General features: G+C 41.5%; 3 protein-coding genes across 4 annotated transcripts; 2 read left to right on the top strand and 1 right to left on the bottom strand.

Moving 5' to 3' along the window:
* Positions 1-384: 384 nt before the first annotated feature.
* Positions 385-1,887, top strand: LOC136183197 (general transcription factor II-I repeat domain-containing protein 2B-like). The gene has a single exon (XM_065965760.1). It carries the CDS (start codon positions 512-514, stop codon positions 1,469-1,471), a length of 960 nt encoding a protein of 319 aa, XP_065821832.1. The 5' UTR covers positions 385-511; the 3' UTR covers positions 1,472-1,887.
* On the top strand, positions 1,593-5,823 carry LOC136183213 (rab9 effector protein with kelch motifs-like). The gene is made up of 6 exons (XM_065965839.1): positions 1,593-1,733; positions 3,551-3,746; positions 4,047-4,211; positions 4,959-5,108; positions 5,283-5,432; positions 5,562-5,823. The coding sequence occupies exons 1-6, from the start codon at positions 1,593-1,595 to the stop codon at positions 5,786-5,788; spliced, it is 1,029 nt and encodes a 342-aa protein (XP_065821911.1). The 3' UTR covers positions 5,789-5,823.
* Positions 5,824-5,997: 174 nt separating this feature from the next.
* LOC136183183 (endoplasmic reticulum chaperone BiP-like) lies at positions 5,998-11,375 on the bottom strand. 2 transcript variants are annotated; one of them, XM_065965694.1, is made up of 9 exons: positions 11,239-11,375; positions 9,020-9,173; positions 8,682-8,913; positions 8,436-8,573; positions 8,234-8,346; positions 7,749-8,139; positions 7,397-7,634; positions 7,138-7,305; positions 5,998-7,015 (listed from the first exon to the last, which is right to left on the bottom strand). In XM_065965694.1, the coding sequence occupies exons 2-9, from the start codon at positions 9,133-9,135 to the stop codon at positions 6,447-6,449; spliced, it is 1,965 nt and encodes a 654-aa protein (XP_065821766.1). In that variant the 5' UTR covers positions 9,136-9,173; positions 11,239-11,375; the 3' UTR covers positions 5,998-6,446. The 2 variants fall into 2 exon arrangements, with proteins under 2 accessions (XP_065821766.1, XP_065821765.1); XM_065965693.1 differs by lacking the exon at positions 11,239-11,375 and adding an exon at positions 9,950-10,209.
* Positions 11,376-15,635: the final 4,260 nt, after the last annotated feature.

Genomic DNA, 15,635 nt, shown 5'->3' with positions numbered 1-15,635 from the left:
TACTGGGTAACCGATTACTGTGTAATATGCATGTGACTAATCAGTGACCTTAAAGTGAAGGCTGTTACATCAGATGAGTTAGATTGTCTGGAAGTTTTCTTATTGCACTTATTATCTCTTATTGCACCTGAGGTTACAGGCTATAGCAGGGGTGTCCAAACTACGGCCCGCGGGCCAACTGCGGCCCGCGGTCCAGTTTTTATTGGCCCGCAGCAAATTCTGAAAATATAATTGAATATGGCCCGTACAAGAAGCTTGAGCTCAACTCTGTTGCACTCCTCAGTTTCAACACTAGATGGAGCCAGCCACAGAAACGGTGCTTCTCCACTAAACAAAATTAAGCAAAGAAAAACTTATACAGCGAAAGTCGTCACCAGAAATGGCAGCACCGAAGAAGCGCAAAATAGCTAGTGAGTGTAGGAGATTTCAAACACGGTGGGAAAATGAATATTTCTTCAAAGAAGTCAACGGAAAGTGTGTCTGTTTGATTTGCAAGGAAGATGTTGCTGTGATGAAAGAGTATAATGTCCATCGGCACTATGAGACCAAACATCAGAGCTACACATCGTACACCGGTGCCGAACGAACACAGAAAGTCAAGCAAATGGCAGCTAGCCTGCAAGCTCAACAACAGTTTTTTTTTCGTACAAACAAAATACAGGAAAACGCCACAACAGCAAGCTATGAAGTGGCTAAACTTATTGCCCAGCACGGCAAACCGTTCTCAGACGGCGATTTCATAAAGCAGTGCCTCATCAAAGTCACAGAAATAATGTGCCCGGAAAAAGTGCAGGATTTCAAAAACGTGAGCTTGTCCAGAAATACAGTGGTGCGGAGAATCGAGGACTTGTCAGCTAACTTGAAACTTCAGCTGAAAGACAAAGCTTGTGCTTTTGATTTTTACTCGATAGCATGCGATGAGAGCACAGATGCCACAGACATCGCGCAGCTGTTAATTTTTTTGCGGGGAGTGGATGATAATTTTTCCTGTACGGAGGCGCTGCTTGATATGATGAGCCTAAAAGGCACAACGACGGGTAAAGACATTTTTGAAGCTGTGTCGGAGGCCGTTGAAAAGATGGGGCTTAAATGGGAAAAGCTCTGTAGAGTAACAACGGATGGAGCTCCGGCCATGACCGGCGAGCGCAAAGGAATGGCATCGATGGTGTGCGCCAAGGTAAAAGAGAGCGGAGGTGAGGCTGTTAGGATGCACTGTATAATCCACCAAGAAGCACTGTGTGCCAAGACTGTCCAGCTGGGCGATGTGATGAACACTGTTGTGAAAACTGTCAACATAATTCGCGCTAGAGGACTGTACCACAGAGAATTTCAAGCTTTCCTATCTGACGTGGATGCGGAATACGGGGATGTACTCTACCACTCTGATGTGCGCTGGCTCAGCCGCGGCTCTGTGCTCGCTGAGATCAGAAATCGACCAGTTTTTGAAAGAAAAGGGCCGACCTCTTCATGAACTGAGTGACCCTCTGTGGCTGTCAGACCTGGCTTTTTTAGTTGATCTTACTCATCATCTGAATACACTGAACAAGAACCTACAAGGCAAAGAACAGCTGGTGCCTCACCTGTATGCGCACATGAAAGCCTTCTGTGTAAAGCTCCGTCTGTTTGAGACACAACTACGAAGCTTTAATGCTGCACACTTCCCTGCGCTGTCTGAAATCAAGTCTGCTATTCCAAAGGCCGACCTTTCTGCTAAAAAGGAGAAATATGTGTCTGTGATTACATCTCTCCTGACAGAATTCAACCAGCGTTTCCAAGATTTTTCTGTCATTGAAAAAGAAATCAAGCTGTTCTCGACCCCCTTTCTGGTGGATGCAGAAGAAGTGGAAGAGAGTCTGCAGTTAGAACTGATTGAAATGCAATGTGATGATTCTCTGAAGACTCAACATCAGCTTCTCTCCCTCCCTGACTTCTATCAGAGTTTGGATAATGCCAAGTTTCCTCTGATGAGACGCCACGCAAAAAGAATGATGAGCCTGTTCGGCTCAACATACATATGTGAACAAACATTTTCTCTGTTAAATCATAACAAAAGCAGACTGAGAACCAGAATGACTGATAGCCATCTCTGTGAAGTCCTTCGTGTCTCAACCACCAAACTTACTCCAGACATGTCAGCCATCGTTCAATCCAAAGGACAGCATCACTGCTCCCACTGAGTGCAATGTTCTTCAGATTATAAGTGAGTTAGAAATACACACAGTATTCATGTGTTAATATGTCACCTCTAGTGTGTGGCCCGGCCCCAAATAATTTTTTTTGTATTTGGCCCTCACTAAAAAAACTTTGGACACCCCTGGGCAATAGGTTACAGACTATAGGTTAGGCTAATAGAGGTTATAGGCTAATTAAATGTGAGTGAACTTGATAAGAGACAAAAGTGCACATATGGATGCCAAAGTTGTTATCATTAATGTCATATTAACTCCGCAAATTGAAAACAGGCTACAATGTTTACATTTGTACACGTTTGTATTAAGGTTGTTCAATTTTGTTAAATTTACAAATTATCCCTGCACTCATGTTCACTTCATTTGTCTGTCTACTCGCGGTTATATTGAATAGTTTCTGCTTATAATATGTCTACACTCATGCACTTTAACTTATGTCAATACTGTCCATTTACGACTCTGTTTTTGCACATTTACATTCAATCTTCCATATTTAATCTTCCTATTTAAGACTAGTAATGCTTAGTTAGACGTTGTAATACACTGTAGGCCAATTTCAACACGTATTTTTAATGCAAGAGGCAAATTAATTCATAAAAAAAGAATATTATTTATTATTGTCTGCTGGCAGGCACACTGTAGGCCTACTAACGGTTAGCGCTAGAACTTGCACACACAAAAGTGCAGAAAAATAAAAATGACAACTTTAGACCAACAACCTGTTTGGAAATACATACATTAATCTGTTACTGTAGGCCTACATTCACAAAATATAATATATCTGTTCATATATCTGTTACTGTAGGCCTACATTCACAGAATATAATATATCTGTTAATATATCTGTTAATGTAGGCCTACATTCACAGAATATCTGTGAATGTAGGCCTACAGCTGTTTGCTGTTGTTTCAGTACTGAACTATAACGGAATATCGAGTGGAACTTTTCAAAACGCGAGGCGTACTCCTGTTGTTGTTTATGTGTGTGCGTGAGCATAAATTGAGCAGATTAAAGTTGTTTGTTGCAAAAACTAGATTAATTTAGAGGGGAAAACACATTTGATATAAATACAACCCAATAGATACAAGATACAAAAATTGTGGTTTTATGCTGATCGGGTTTGTTTTTTATATTGTGGAGATTTCTTTGCGTACCACCACAGGGAGCCCATACCATAGTTTGAGAACCACTGATCTAGGTAATTGAAAGAGACTGTGCAGAGATATTATGTCTGCAGTTACAAGCAATTTCAAAAATTTTGACTGACTTTGATTGTGAAAAACCATATTGCTAAAAGGTGTTTATCATTGTTGTTTACTTTGAAGTGTCATCTGTGTTCCCATGTCTTCTATATTGTTAGACATTTTTTGGGGTATTTTTCCTCTCTCTGACTCCCCCAGATAATCATGAGTGGGACATCCCAGAGTGGGAGGGTTTGGACTCGCGGTATGAACACTGCTGCTTTGTCCCAGAAAGCTGTCCTCAGAGCCTGTGGGTGTTTGGAGGGGCACAGCAGAGCGGCAACCGCAATTGTATCCAGAATGTACAGCTAACAGGTAAATCCCAATTCAAATGAATCCAGTACTCTCTTATTTTCAGATGGTTTCCCTGACTAATTCTAATTCACATGAAGAAGAGGTGCTAATATACTGTGTATGTTACTTTGGAATTATCTGATGTAGTGAAAAACTAAAGTCTCTCTGCCCTCCTTCAGACATGTTTGTAATCTTTCAGGTATATAAATAACTCTATTAATGTAATTTTTGTTTTTAATTCTTTTTTAACCAGTGATGTTCCCATTTCTGAACAGACAGACTAATATTATTGTACATGAACAATTATTCCTGTGTGACCAGACAGTGGGTCTTCCTGGAAGAGTGTATCTGTGAATGGTAAACCCCCCAGCCCGAGAACATACCACACCAGCTCCGCCTGCCTCGGGGACAGACTGTACGTCTTTTCGGGTGGGGAAGCAGGAGCTGCACCTGTCGCAGACCCCACACTTCACGTCTTTGATACAGGTTTGTGTTTAATTAACCAGCTGCTCAACATACAGTAGGTGTATCATACAGAGCTTTACAGTGGTATTAGCCACTGATTCCACAATGATAGAAATGTTTCACCTGTTGGAAAGCACTGGTGAAACTTTGTATCACATGCAAAGCTTATGAACATGTTGTATATTCTTGCGTTTCCAACTCCCAGTCATTATTTCTTCTTGGTATATTGTGTTACAAGGAACTCTGACACAATTCTGCCACACAATCAGGCGTCATTTTTTTGTTTGTTGAATAATGCTGGACATACAGCGTCTTTCCATTTAACTTGATGTTTGGTTTCTATTTCAATTCTCAATTTTTCTTTTTTTTTATTTGTTTGTGAAAGATCCTGTTAGTAATTTCGGTTTATGTCAATTTTGGCGCTCTCTGTGGACAAAACAGTACATCTTATTTCACTGCTGATTTTTTCCTGTACATGTATAAAAATTGTTTTTAACAAAAAATCTCATGCTACTTTCTTCAAACAGTCAAACGTATCACTGATTGTGAATATTTTCCATGGAAATTCCTTTGCAGCGAGCTGTAAATCACCTGGTACACCTACCCCGCTGCAATAGTTACAGGCGTTCAAAAGACAAAGTATAGAAACAATCAGAGTTGTTTGCTTTTGTAGGTCATATAAGGACATTCGTTTTCATTTCAGTCTGTTTCATGACGTAGACAGCAATACGGGAATATGAGATCACTTTTATCTTAATTACCCCCCAGCCTCTTCCGCCTGGTCCCAACCGGAAACACAAGGCAGACAGCCGCCAGACAAACATGGCCATGTTATCGTAGCAGCAGGTTCAAAGATCTACATCCATGGGGGCATGGCCGGGGACAAATTCCACAATGACGTGTTCTCTCTCGATACAAGTAAGACTGATCACTCCTGAAGTGTAATACGTTTTGTGTGTGATTTAATAAAATTAAAATCTATTTTCAAAGTTTTCTAAATGATAATACAAGATTAAAATAAAGAGCCTCAAAACTTGGGAATGTCATGTTTGTTTGATTAAAAAAATAAAACAAAGTGTCTGCTGTTCAAAGAGATCATGAAGTGGGAGAAGGTGCAAGTCAAAGGAGATATCCCACCAGGAGTAGCAGCCCACTCAGCTGTGGCTTTGGGAAAGAACATCTATATCTTTGGGGGAATGACAGCAGAAGGAGCGACCAACTCCATGTATAGATTCAACACTGGTAATAGAATTTTCATTAATCTTGTCATTGAATATTTGTACCTTATCACATCATACACAGAAAGTTGTATTACATTTAAAACTGTGGTTGAGAAGTTTAAACCTCCAATGTTATCCATTATGTTTGCAGACAAAAGCAGATGGGTCCTTATGAAGTTTGAAGGGGATATGCCCCCCAACCGCCTGGACCACTCCATGTGTTTATTGCCCTGGACGGTGCATGCTGAGGGGAATGGAGATAAGGAGCAGGCCGACTGCCCAACAGCCTCAGAGACAATACATTTGGCCTTTGTATTTGGAGGGATGGATACCCAGGGTGTCCTTCATAATGACTGTGTTGTGACTGTGGTTTCATGATGATGTAATACTCACTAAAGTTTAAATAAATTGTTTTTAAGAACTCTTCTGTCTTGATTAAATCAACAAACCCAAGATACATTTTTTAATTCTATGAATACTGAAATGGCGGGTTTCCAAGTTTGGAGCTCTTGAGAATTCATCTTAGTGCTACAAAAGGCTGAAATATTGATTGTGACCAGGTACACTATGAAATGACAGACACCAGATTTGGATTTTTTATCAAACATTTATTTCAATGTCTTTCCAGAAGTACAACGACCAGATTCAATAAATAACTTTTAGCCTTGACTGTGGACATAATGAGCCCTTGATCCCACAGACTTCCAACTCAAATGACCCACTAACACCTGCCCCAACCCACCCACTAAGTCCCTCCCCACAACATCACCCCAACAGGACTGCCTGAGAACAGCAGCAGCAAGCCTCATATCCAGGCTGACGAATATCTCCGCCTTCCAGCGAAGAGAACACCTCTCACACACTGAAACTTGTTTTTTTTTTTAAAGTCTTTCAGAGGATTTAGTAGGGTTGCTTGTTATGGCCACCCCTTCCCAACCGTTCCTCTCACGATTTGAGTCTCATCAGTTCATTATGTACATCTAAGTGCCACTAACAGAGAGGAAAGGGGCGACAAAACAGTTGATGGCAAACTTGCCTACAACTCATCCTTCTCGTCTTGCTCGGCTTCTGCGCCCTCTGGTGGTGGTCCTCCTGCACTGCCGTAAAGCTTGCTGATAATTGGTTGTACCACTTCCTCAAGCTCCTTCTTCTTAGCCTGGAAGTCTTCCAGCTCAGCCTCCAGGTGTGACTCCATCCACTCAATCTTCTCCTCTACTGCCTTCTCAATGATTTCTTTGTCCTCATCCGACAGCTTGCCGCCGAGCTTTTCCTTGTCTCCAATCTGGTTCTTCAGAGAGTAAGCGTAGCTCTCCAGCTCATTGCGGGCTTCGATCCTCTCCTTCAGCTTCTTGTCGTCATCGGCGAAGCGCTCTGCATCGTTCACCATGCGCTCGATGTCCTCTGGCGTCAGGTGGTTCTGGTCGTTTGTGATGGTGATCTTGTTCTTGTTGCCTGCATTTTTGTCCTTGGCTGTGACACGCCGGATACCGTTGACATCGATCTCGAAGGTGACCTCAATCTGTGGCACACCACGAGGGGCGGGAGGGATGCCAGTCAGGTCGAATGTGCCCAGCAGATGGTTGTCTTTTGTGAGAGGATGCTCACCTAGAGACAGAATCAATGAATAAACTTTTGCAAAATTCCATTTTTTTTTTCTGCATACCAAAAAAAAAAAACAGCTATTTTTAAACTTTTTTTTCTTCATGTTGGGTATGCACAATTCTTACCTTCATAAACCTTAATGGTGACAGTGGGCTGGTTATCAGAAGCTGTAGAGAAGATCTGGGATTTCTTTGTAGGCACCACAGTGTTCCTGGGGATCAGTTTAGTCATCACTCCTCCAACAGTCTCAATACCAAGAGTCAGGGGGCACACGTCCAGAAGAACAACATGTCCTGTAAGATAGGAACATTATTAGTACACAATATAAAAGCTAGTTCAGCGAATTAGAATTAAATTAAATGATGTGAGACGATGATAACCTACCAGTGTCCTCCTCTCCAGAAAGCACTCCAGCCTGCACAGCAGCTCCGTATGCTACGGCCTCATCAGGGTTGATGCCTCTGCAGGGCTCTTTGCCATTGAAGAACTCCTTCACCAGCTGCTGGATTTTGGGGATACGGGTGGAGCCTCCAACCAAGACAATCTCATCAATGTCAGGCTTCTTCAGGTCAGAGTCTTCCAGTACTTTCTGCACAGGCTTCATGGTGGAACGGAACAGGTCCTGGAAAAAGAAAAAAGGTTCAACTGTTAGTAAATCATGTTTCATAAACAAGAGGGTAACATTATACTAGAGTTACAGTTTTTCTATAACCAAAATGTTGGTTCAATTATTTACCATGTTGAGCTCTTCAAACTTGGCACGGGTCAGGGTCTCAGAGAAGTCCTCTCCCTCAAAGAAGGACTCGATCTCAATGTGGGCCTGGTGCTGAGCGGACAGCGCCCTCTTTGCCTTCTCGACCTCACGACGCAGCTTCTGCACTGCCCTGTTGTCTTTGCGCACATCTTTGCCGGTCTTCTTCTTGTACAGCTTGATGAAGTGCTCCATGACGCGCTGGTCGAAGTCTCCACCTCCAAGATGAGTGTCACCGCTGGTTGCCAAAACCTCAAACACACCGTTGTCGATGGTCAGCAGGGAGACGTCGAAGGTGCCACCGCCAAGATCGAAAACGAGAATTTTCTTCTCGCCGTCTCTCTTGTCAAGACCGTAAGCAATGGCGGCAGCAATTCTAAAAAAAAAAAAAAGGAAGATACGTTAATACAAAAATGAAGGGAAATATTTTATAAACACAACAACAAATATCATTTTCATTCAAAACTTACGGCTCATTGATGATTCTCATGACATTCAGACCAGCGATGGTTCCAGCATCCTTAGTGGCCTGACGCTGGGCGTCATTGAAATAGGCAGAGACAGTGACCACAGCATGTGTAACCTGACAAAAAGGATAAACTCATTAGCTTTGATTGAACATCATTTTGATGAGGTACATATTTTAAATGTATTTTTTTCATGTGTTTGTACCTTCTTGCCCAAATAAGCCTCAGCAGTCTCCTTCATTTTAGTCAGCACCATGGCAGAGATCTCCTCAGGAGCAAATGTCTTCATCGTGCCACCACCAATGTCTACCTGAATATAGGGCTTGCTCTTCTTCTCAGTTACCTAAAAAGGAACATGAATCAATGTTACAAACAGAGAATGAAGCTCAAACGATACCAAAAAAGGACCTTAAGACTCTTAACAGTAACGTCAAGAAGTGCGGAAACTTACTTTGAACGGCAGGTACTTGATGTCCTGCTGCACAGTTGAGTCTCCCCAAGTGTGCCCAATCAACCTCTTGGCATCGAAGACGGTGTTCTCAGGGTTAGACGTCAGCTGGTTCTTGGCAGCGTCGCCAATCAGACGCTCACCCTCGCTGGTGAAGGCCACGTACGATGGAGTGATGCGGTTACCCTGGTCATTGGCGATGATCTCCACACGCCCATTCTTGAACACTCCGACACTAAAAAGGAAAAAAAAAAAAAACAATTAAGAAATGATTAGTGTTATCCACATTTAAAAGTTGCGTGTAAAACAATCAAGACAGCTGTCACTTTGTCTCTATTTACCATGAGTAGGTGGTCCCGAGGTCGATTCCAACCACAGTCCCCACGCTGTCCTTCTTGTCGTCGTCGTCGGCGAACACGGTGCCGGCCACCAACATTACAACCCACAGCAGCTTCATCTTGGCTTGCTTATACTCCAGTATGTGAAAAAAAAAATCTACAGAAAGAAACAAATCATTAGAACAATGTGGCTTTACCTTAGCTGTCTACCATTTCACAAAGCTAGTGTCAAACAATGATGGCGTGTCATTTTCTGGGATTTGGAGTCATTGTGTGAGAGAAGCGTGGTTTTTTTTTTTAGCCAAAGAAATCACAAAATGTCAAAGTCTGAAAAAGAACATGGGGTCAACTGGGTGGAGCAACACCGCCTCTTTTTCACTGTTAACACCCCTGGCTACTTCCCCCCCCCTCCCCCCTCCCCATCCGCCGGCACCTAGCTTAACCACGTTGGCGTGCTTAGCAGACATGCAAGGCAACATATCTAATCACAAGGGCCAGCTACTTTGTCATTATTATCACATTGTTTAACTATATGCATTAAAAAAAAAGAAGTAAGTTTGGTAAAATATATCACTATCGTCACTACTATATATCACTATCGTCACTATCGTTATTCTCCATTTATATGCTGCCTCTTGGCCAAATAATTGAACGCCACAATGTCTCCTTTCACTGCTACGCAGACGACACACAGATATACCTTCCTTTGAGACCTGAGGACCCTAGGAGCCTAGCTGCTGTCAGAAACTGCCTAAACGATATCAACTGCTGGATGGCGCAAAACTTTCTCCAACTGAACAATTCTAAATCTGAAATCATAGTATTCAACCCGCCAAACACCACTCATATCTCAAAGAGCAGCCTCGGTCCCTTATTCACCAATGTCCAACCCACCGCCAGAAATCTAGGAATAACATTCGATTGCAATCTCACCTTTGAATCCCATATCAAAACAGTTGTCCGATCAAGCTTCTTCCATCTACGCACCATCTCCAAAATTAAAACAATCCTAACCCAACGAGACCTTGAAAAGATCATCCACGCCCTCATCTTCTCCCGACTTGACTACTGTAACTCCCTCTTTTCCGGAATCACAAATAAGTCACTGTCTCGCCTCCAGCTGGTCCAAAATGCAGCAGCTAGGCTTCTTACTGGTTGTAACAGACGACATCACATCACTCCAATTTTAGCTTCATTACATTGGCTTCCTGTACGTTTTAGAATCGATTTTAAGATTTTACTCATTACTTTGAAAGCACGGACGGGGCTGGCTCCAAGCTATATAACAGAGTTACTGACACCATATGAGCCAGCCCGCAGTCTTAGATCCTCGGGTGGGGGCCTCCTGGTCGTTCCAAAGTCCAGACTTAAAACTAAAGGTGACCGGGCCTTTTCAGTCAGGGCCCCTCGACTTTGGAACGACCTCCCTGAGGAGATAAGACTTCCCTCAATTCTTTTAAATCCCTTCTTAAAACATACTTTTACAGACTTGCTTTTATGTGATGTCGTCTTCTTAATGTCTTCTCTTACTGGTTTTACTATTTTTATCTTCTTCTACTTCTTACTGTCTTTTATTTATGGTCTTATCTCGTATTTATGCTCATATCTTAATCTCCTCTTGTGTTTTAACTTGGTAATTTCTGATCTTACTTACTTTGTCTATTTATGTTTTGTATTTATAGTTAATTTTTATTTTTATTAATATTATAGTTTTGGGTTTTTTGATCCTTTAACCACTTGTTTTTATTTCTTTTACTACGCTTACCTTCTCATTGCTTTTTATTTGCTTTTATCTCTTAGTTTCTTACATCTTTTTAAATCTTTGGTCCTCTTGGTCTCAGCTCGTGTTGTTGGGTTCTTGTGTTCCTGGGTTCTTATGATGGTTCTTATGATGGTTCTTATGATGGTTGGGTTATATATGTCTGGGTGTGTATCGTGCACTTTGGGTTCTTTTCTGTTGAATTGTATTTAATTATTTTTGGTATTTTGCATCTGTTATATTCTTACTGTTGTTAATGTTTTTCTGTGTTTGGTTTAGTTTGCTTTGTTCTTGCTGTTTGTCAAAGCACTTTGTAAACCTGTGTTTTTAAAAGGTGCTATATAAATAAAGTTATTATTATTATTATTACCTCAGCTAGCTTGGTCAGAATGAAAATTGTTTCACAACGTGAAAAAATACAACGTCGTCACATTATCGTATTCAAAGAAATGTTTCCACGTACCTGAATAACAATGTCGTCAATTAATTAACGGCCTTCACGTCGTCTCGGATAGGACCAGCCTCTCAACGCCAAAGCGTGTCCGTCTTGTTCTGTCTCTTAGTGTTTTTTTCCCCATCTGTGAAGTGATGTTGAATGAACCGCGCTCTCTTCCATATATAAGCCGTCACTTCTTCCCCAATCGGAGAGGCCCGCGATTGGCTGAACGGCTGCTCGTTGGAAAGCCCCGCAACACGCTGGCACTCCCGCGTCTTGGCAACGTCACCGATACTGGGTAACCGATTACTGTGTAATATGCATGTGACTAATCAGTGACCTTAAAGTGAAGGCTGTTACATCAGATGAGTTAGATTGTCTGGAAGTTTTCTTATTGCACTTATTATCTCTTATTGCACCTGAGGTTACATCAGATGAGTTAGATTGTCTGGAAGTTTTCTTATTGCACTTATTATCTCTTATTGCACCTGAGGTTACAGGCTATAGGTTACAGACTATAGGTTAGGCTAATAGAGGTTATAGGCTAATTAAATGTGAGTGAACTTGATAAGAGACAAAAGTGCACATATGGATGCCAAAGTTGTTATCATTAATGTCATATTAACTCCGCAAATTGAAAACAGGCTACAATGTTTACATTTGTACACGTTTGTATTAAGGTTGTTCAATTTTGTTAAATTTACAAATTATCCCTGCACTCATGTTCACTTCATTTGTCTGTCTACTCGCCGTTATATTGAATAGTTTCTGCTTATAACATGTCTACACTCATGCACTTTAACTTATGTCAATACTGTCCATTTACAACTCTGTTTTTGCACATTTACATTTAATCTTTCATATTTAATTTACAACCATTTACGACTCTGTTTTTGCACATTTACATTCAATCTTCCATATTTAATCTTCCTATTTAAGACTAGTAATGCTTAGTTAGACGTTGAAATACACTGTAGGCCGATTTCAACACGTATTTTTAATGCAAGAGGCAAATTAATTCATAAAAAAAGAATATTATTTATTATTGTCTGCTGGCAGGCACACTGTAGGCCTACTAATGGTTAGCGCTAGAACTTGCACACACAAAAGTGCAGAAAAATAAAAATGACAACTTTAGACCAACAACCTGTTTGGAAATACATACATTAATCTATTACTGTAGGCCTACATTCACAGAATATAATATATGTTAATAAATCTGTTACTGTAGGCCTACATTCACAATATAATATATATGTTCATATATCTGTTACTGTAGGCCTACATTCACAGAATATAATATATATGTTCATATATCTGTTACTGTAGGCCTACAGCTGTTTGCTGTTGTTTCAGTACTGAACTATAACGGAATTTCGAGTGGAACTTTTCAAAACGCGAGGCGTACTCCTGTTGTTGTTTATGTGTGTGCGTGAGCATAAATTGAGCAGATTAAAGTAGTTTGTTGCAAAAACTAGATTAATTTAGAGGGGAAAACACATTTGATATAAATACAACCCAATAGATACAAGATACAAAAATTGTGGTTTTATGCTGATCGGGTTTGTTTTTTATATTGTGGAGATTTCTTTGCGTACCACCACAGGGAGCCCATACCATAGTTTGAGAACCACTGATCTAGGTAATTGAAAGAGACTGTGCAGAGATATTATGTCTGCAGTTACAAGCAATTTCAAAAATTTTGACTGACTTTGATTGTGAAAAACCATATTGCTAAAAGGTGTTTATCATTGTTGTTTACTTTGAAGTGTCATCTGTGTTCCCATGTCTTCTATATTGTTAGACATTTTTTGGGGTATTTTTCCTCTCTCTGACTCCCCCAGATAATCATGAGTGGGACATCCCAGAGTGGGAGGGTTTGGACTCGCGGTATGAACACTGCTGCTTTGTCCCAGAAAGCTGTCCTCAGAGCCTGTGGGTGTTTGGAGGGGCACAGCAGAGCGGCAACCGCAATTGTATCCAGAATGTACAGCTAACAGGTAAATCCCAATTCAAATGAATCCAGTACTCTCTTATTTTCAGATGGTTTCCCTGACTAATTCCAATTCACATGAAGAAGAGGTGCTAATATACTGTGTATGTTACTTTGGAATTATCTGATGTAGTGAAAAACTAAAGTCTCTCTGCCCTCCTTCAGACATGTTTGTAATCTTTCAGGTATATAAATAACTCTATTAATGTAATTTTTGTTTATAATAATGCTGGACATACAGCGTCTTTCCATTTAACTTGATGTTTGGTTTCTATTTCAATTCTCAATTTTTCTTTTTTTTTATTTGTTTGTGAAAGATCCTGTTAGTAATTTCGGTTTATGTCAATTTGGCGCTCTCTGTGGACAAAACAGTACATCTTATTTCACTGCTCATTTTTTCCTGTACATGTATAAAAATTGTTTTTAACAAAAAATCTCATGCTACTTTCTTCAAACAGTCAAACGTATCACTGATTGTGAATATTTTCCATGGAAATTCCTTTGCAGCGAGCTGTAAATCACCTGGTACACCTACCCCGCTGCAATAGTTACAGGCGTTCAAAAGACCAAGTATAGAAACAATCAGAGTTGTTTGCTTTTGTAGGTCATATAAGGACATTCGTTTTCATTTCAGTCTGTTTCATGACACAGACAGCAATACGGGAATATGAGATCACTTTTATCTTAATTACCCCCCAGCCTCTTCCGCCTGGTCCCAACCAGAAACACAAGGCAGACAGCCGCCAGACAAACATGGCCATGTTATCGTAGCAGCAGGTTCAAAGATCTACATCCATGGGGGCATGGCCGGGGACAAATTCCACAATGACGTGTTCTCTCTCGATACAAGTAAGACTGATTACTCCTGAAGTGTAATACGTTTTGTGTGTGATTTAAAAAAATAAAATCTATTTTCAAAGTTTTCTAAATGATAATACAAGATTAAAATAAAGAGCCTCAAAACTTGGGAATGTCATGTTTGTTTGATTAAAAAAATAAAACAAAGTGTCTACTGTTCAAAGAGATCATGAAGTGGGAGAAGGTGCAAGTCAAAGGAGATATCCCACCAGGAGTAGCAGCCCACTCAGCTGTGGCTTTGGGAAAGAACATCTATATCTTTGGGGGAATGACAGCAGAAGGAGCGACCAACTCCATTTAATTTACAGATGTAGACAAAAAAGTGAATTATTAGGTATTTCTGGATGGCTGGATTAATGGGATGCAATAAATATAAATAAATGCTATAAATAAGTGATGCTACAAAATAAGTGTATTCTTAGGATTATAATATACAGATTAAGGTGCAGTGAGCATGCTATACTAATAATATACAGATTAAGATGCAGTGAGCATGCTATACTAGTTTACAGATAATATAAAGAATATGGACATAATATGAACATACTATAATACAATAATACAGGTTGAGAGATGTGTGTGTGTGACCAGGAGGAGTGGTGGGGGGATGATGGGTGTGAGGTGATATGCAGGGGAAAGGGGTGGGGGGGGGGAGAGAGAGAGACAGAGTTCAGAGTTCGGGGGGTAGAGTTCAGTAGAGAAACAGCTCTGGGGAAAAAGCTGTTCCTCAGTCTGCTGGTTCTGGTCCGGAGGCTTCTGAAGCGCCATTATAAGCGCCGGAGGGCAGGAGGGTAAACAGTCTGTGGGCAGGGTGGGAGGAGTCTTTAAGGATGCCATGAGCTCGCCGCAGACAGCGTGTTCTTTGGACATCCTCAATGGCAGGAAGTGGACACCTTGTGATGCGCTGGGCGGTTTTTACCACCCGCTGTAGCGCCTTACGGTCTGCGACAGAGCAGTTTCCGTACCAGACTGAGACACTGCTGGTCAGGATGCTCTCGATCACACAGCGGTAGAAGTTCATCAGTACAGCTGAAGACAGGTGGTGTCTCTTCAGTGTCCTCAGGAAAAAGAGGCGTTGATGAGCCTTCTTAACCAGACTGGAGGTGTTAGTGGACCAGGAGAGGTCCTCTGTGATGTGGGTCCCCAGGAACTTGAAGCTGGAGACACGTTCAACAGCCATCCCGTTGATGTGAATGGGGTTGTGCGTGCTTCCTCTTTCTCTCCTGAAGTCTACGATGATCTCCTTCGTCTTGCTGGTGTTGAGGAGCAGGTTGTTGTCAGCACACCAGGCGGCCAGATGCTGTGCCTCCTCCCTGTAGGCCGTGTCATCGTTGTTGCTGATGAGGCCAATCACCGCTGTATCGTCCGCAAACTTGATGATGGTGTTGGATCCATGTACAGGTCTGCAGTCGTGAGTGAAGAGGGAGTAGAGGAATGGGCTCAGCACACAGCCCTGTGGTACGCCTGTGTTGAGTGTGATGGTGGTGGAGCAGGTGTGTCCTGACCTAACATACTGGGGTCTGTTGGTCAGAAAGTCCATTATCCAGTGACGGAGGGAGGTGTTGAAGCCCAG

Source organism: Labrus bergylta, chromosome 17 (assembly GCF_963930695.1).
Source record: "Labrus bergylta chromosome 17, fLabBer1.1, whole genome shotgun sequence".
Classification (NCBI taxonomy): Eukaryota; Metazoa; Chordata; class Actinopteri; order Labriformes; family Labridae; genus Labrus; species Labrus bergylta.
Note: the sequence above shows the minus strand (reverse complement) of the source record. Positions and strands in the feature narration are given on the sequence as shown.